The sequence below is a fragment of the Bidens hawaiensis genome, unplaced genomic scaffold (assembly GCF_021521415.1).
Source record: "Bidens hawaiensis isolate Kalapana, Puna unplaced genomic scaffold, B.hawaiensis_p1.1 tig00027321_1, whole genome shotgun sequence".
Lineage (NCBI taxonomy): Eukaryota > Viridiplantae > Streptophyta > Magnoliopsida > Asterales > Asteraceae > Bidens > Bidens hawaiensis.
In genome coordinates, this window is record NW_027494417.1 from 180,244 (window position 1) to 183,726 (window position 3,483).

At 35.1% G+C, this 3,483-nt stretch overlaps 1 protein-coding gene across 1 annotated transcript; it reads left to right on the forward strand.

The window, feature by feature from the left end:
* Positions 1 to 1,428: 1,428 nt before the first annotated feature.
* LOC143575243 (protein LURP-one-related 15-like) lies at positions 1,429 to 3,010 on the forward strand (the record flags this gene model as incomplete). The annotated part of the gene is made up of 2 exons (XM_077059667.1): positions 1,429 to 1,665; positions 2,762 to 3,010. Coding segments are annotated over 2 exons (384 nt in total), but the record flags the coding sequence as incomplete, so codon positions are not given.
* Between the last annotated feature and the right edge of the window lie 473 nt (positions 3,011 to 3,483).

Here is a 3,483-nt window from a genome sequence, read left to right on the forward strand (position 1 = left end):
GGCTGTAAAACCCACACGAACCCATTTAAAATACCAAATTGAATAAATGTGGTGTGGAGATATGATGTGGGTGTTAATTAAGTGGTAATATGGTATACATAGATATTAGTTTATTTTGTTTTCCTTCAAAGAGAGACAAAATTGTTCCCCCACACGTAAAGACAACACTCGGATCTCTCTCACCAATTAATGGCGCAATCAAGCAACCCTCAATTCCGTCGCCATCGTCAGCCCAAACTTCCTCGTTCCATATCCCGTCGATCTCGTCATCGTCAAGAAACTCTTGTCTCTCTCCGATGGAAACTTTGCCGTTACCGACGTCAATGGCAACGTCATGTTCAAAGTCAAAGGCAAACACATAAGCCTTCGCGATCGCAGAGTCTTGTTCGATGAGTTCCGATCCTTTCGTTCCGCTTTCTTAATTTTTGTGATTGTTATGTTTTGTTTATCTGATACGAAACATCTTCATCATCGTTAGAGCACTTGCTTGACACACCCTATATCGGTTTTTGTTTCTTCAGCTGTCCCAAGCTTTAATTACCAACGATCACTTTTATGCAGGGGCGGATTATATTAAACACAACGACCCATGCGGCCCATCCTTACTTTTTTAGTGCCCCAAACCCAATCTTTATTTTGTTTTGCTTTAAAAATTAATAGTTAACTCAAATTGCTTAATTGTTTAACCACGTCATAAATTGAAATTTTGGAATCTGCAAGTTACACGGGAGTGAGAGATGAAAAGGTTTTCACATTTGATCAAGTATATGGCGTTCAATTTATTTTTTTTGTGATTTCGGTTTCTTGCTTTTGTTTTAAAATACAAGATACTTCATCAATTGTTTACATTTTTTATTTTGATTTATGTTGGTTTCGTTTTGATTTGATTGTTTACGTGTATCTCGAAATTCAAAAGGCATGGGATTTTTGTTGTCATTTGAGGAACGGTGATTTGGGTTCTAAGTTTCTAAAACATTTTAGCTAATTTAGATTCTAATATGATTGTTATAATAATCAAACCAAAATATGAATTTATTCAAAGTATCATTTTTTAATAATTAATAATTCTACACTATTTAAACGATGAAAAAAAAGAACTTGCAGGTGTTACGAATGAGGCTATAATTGACCGTTTCAAAAGATAAAATCACGTAAAGGTCAATTGCAATATGTATTTTGTTTATTTAATGTAACTTTTTTACCCGTCCAATTTTGGTTTGACATGTATTACTTTGACCAGACTCGTTTTAAGTTAAACCTTTGTGGCACCCACTGGCTAAAAATCCGGATCCGCCACTGCTTTTATGTGTTTTGATGAGTACTTGATAAAATTAGTATAAATACAAAGAGTATAATTGCTTGATCAATTTTTTTAACAGAACCTGTGTTAAAACGAATAATTGATAAGATTAGTTTGTTGATTGATGTAATGAACAGTTGATAAGTGTTCACAAAAGATGGGTGGTGTTCAGGGGAGATAGCTCGGATTCGAAAGATATCATATTCAGTGCAAAGCAGTCGTCTTTGATCCAGTTTAAGACGTCACTTGATGTGTTCTTGGGGAATAATGAAAAAGAAAATGTTTGTGATTTCAAAGTCAAAGGCAGCTGGTTGGACCGATCGTGCACCATATATGCTGGAGATGGCAATACCATCGTTGCTCAGGTAATTAAACCCTGTTCTTGATCTTGTGACTATGGTTAATAACTTGTTGACCACTATTTTAAGTTTAGGAATAAGAGGCGAACGGGTCTAAGTGGTAATGAGATCTTAAATGCAGACTGTTAGGCCTGTTTAAAGTCCATTTTGACTAATTTGACCATTAAGGGACACAACTTTTATTGGTCATGAGATATCAATTGGACACCATAAGGCCCGTTTGAGTAATTTGACCATTAATAGATAGACAGGTCTCAATGGTCGTGATGTAGGGCGACAAAACAAGTCTAAACATGTTAAGCAGGTCAAACACAAGACGATTAACAGGAGTGCTAAACAAGAACACGACACGATAAATTAATCGTGTCATTTTCTTTAAACAAGAACACACGAACCTGTTTATAAACGTGTTACATGACACGCCCTGTTTAACACGAGTTATATTACCTATAGTGACACGGCACAACCCAATCCAACACGACATTACACGATCCGGAACGTTTAATATAGTTAACAAATAACAAGGTAAAATAAAGATCACCAAATTTAAGATCTAAAGTTTTAACATCCTTCAAGTACAATGCCTAACATTTTCTAAACAAAACTCCATAAAAGTCTTAAATAACGATACATAACATACATATATTTTCAAAAATATTGAAAATAAAAATAGGCATAATCGTGTCTAGCCGGGTGAAGACCTGTTTGGACACAATTTTAATAGTGTCTTAGATGTGTCGACATGTTTATGACACGAAACCTGTTAAGCTTAATTCCTCTGTGTCATGTTAACAAGTTTGTATTAAAATTTTTTGCCAGCACGAGTCATGAGATCTCAAATGGAGACCATATATATGGCCCGTTTGACTCTTTTAAATGTTAAGAATCGGATGGGTCTTAATGATCATAGCATCTCAAATGAGGATCATTGGGCATGTTTAAAGTCCCATTTGTCTAAGTTGACCGTTAAGAGATGGGCATGTCTCTGTGGTCAAGTGATTGCAAATGGAAATCATCAGGCCGATGGAAGTCGAGTAAAGAACCCCACAAACACTCTTTAACTAATAGATACTAACATATGACTATTGACGTTTAAACGCAGATGCACAAGAAGCACACGGTTCAAAGCATCGCGCTTGGGAAAGATACGTTTGCTGTGACGGTATATCCTAACGTTGACTATGCTTTCATTGTTGCGCTTGTTGTGATCCTCCACGAAATCAACGAAGACAAAAATGATGTAGACTAATTATCAGTGTATGCATCATTGTATCCTATGTGTTCCCAAATCTTAAATGTTGTAGCATGATGTTAACATAATAAAGTAAGAATGGTGATATCTAGTTTTGTAGACTGATTATGTATCCAGCTATCTTTTCCGCTTGAAGATTTTACATGTGAAGCAACTTTCAAAAAGCTATCAAGTTTGGCCCGTTATGTTACAAATAAGTTATTTTAGTTTAGCTATGTTAATCTGTTACGTGTCAAATGGATTGCAACAAGTTTATTTTATCAAGCATTAATTTATTTTTCAAATCTAATGGTCAAAAACACTTCACAAGAAGTTATGTGGGTAAAATCTAACGGTGTAAATGAGTCAATCTGGTAGGTATCAAATAGTAGAGGGACTAAAGTGTAAATAACTAATAGTTTAGGGTTATATCCGTAATATGTTTGTATACATATACGGGATCTGTTGAATAGACGAGTATCAATGAATTGAGTTTACTTCTTCTTTCTCTTAGTTTCTTCTTCTCTTTATTGATCTTCGCTTGATTACCGATTGTATCGTAACAATGGTATCAAAGCATTCTTTCCTCTGAC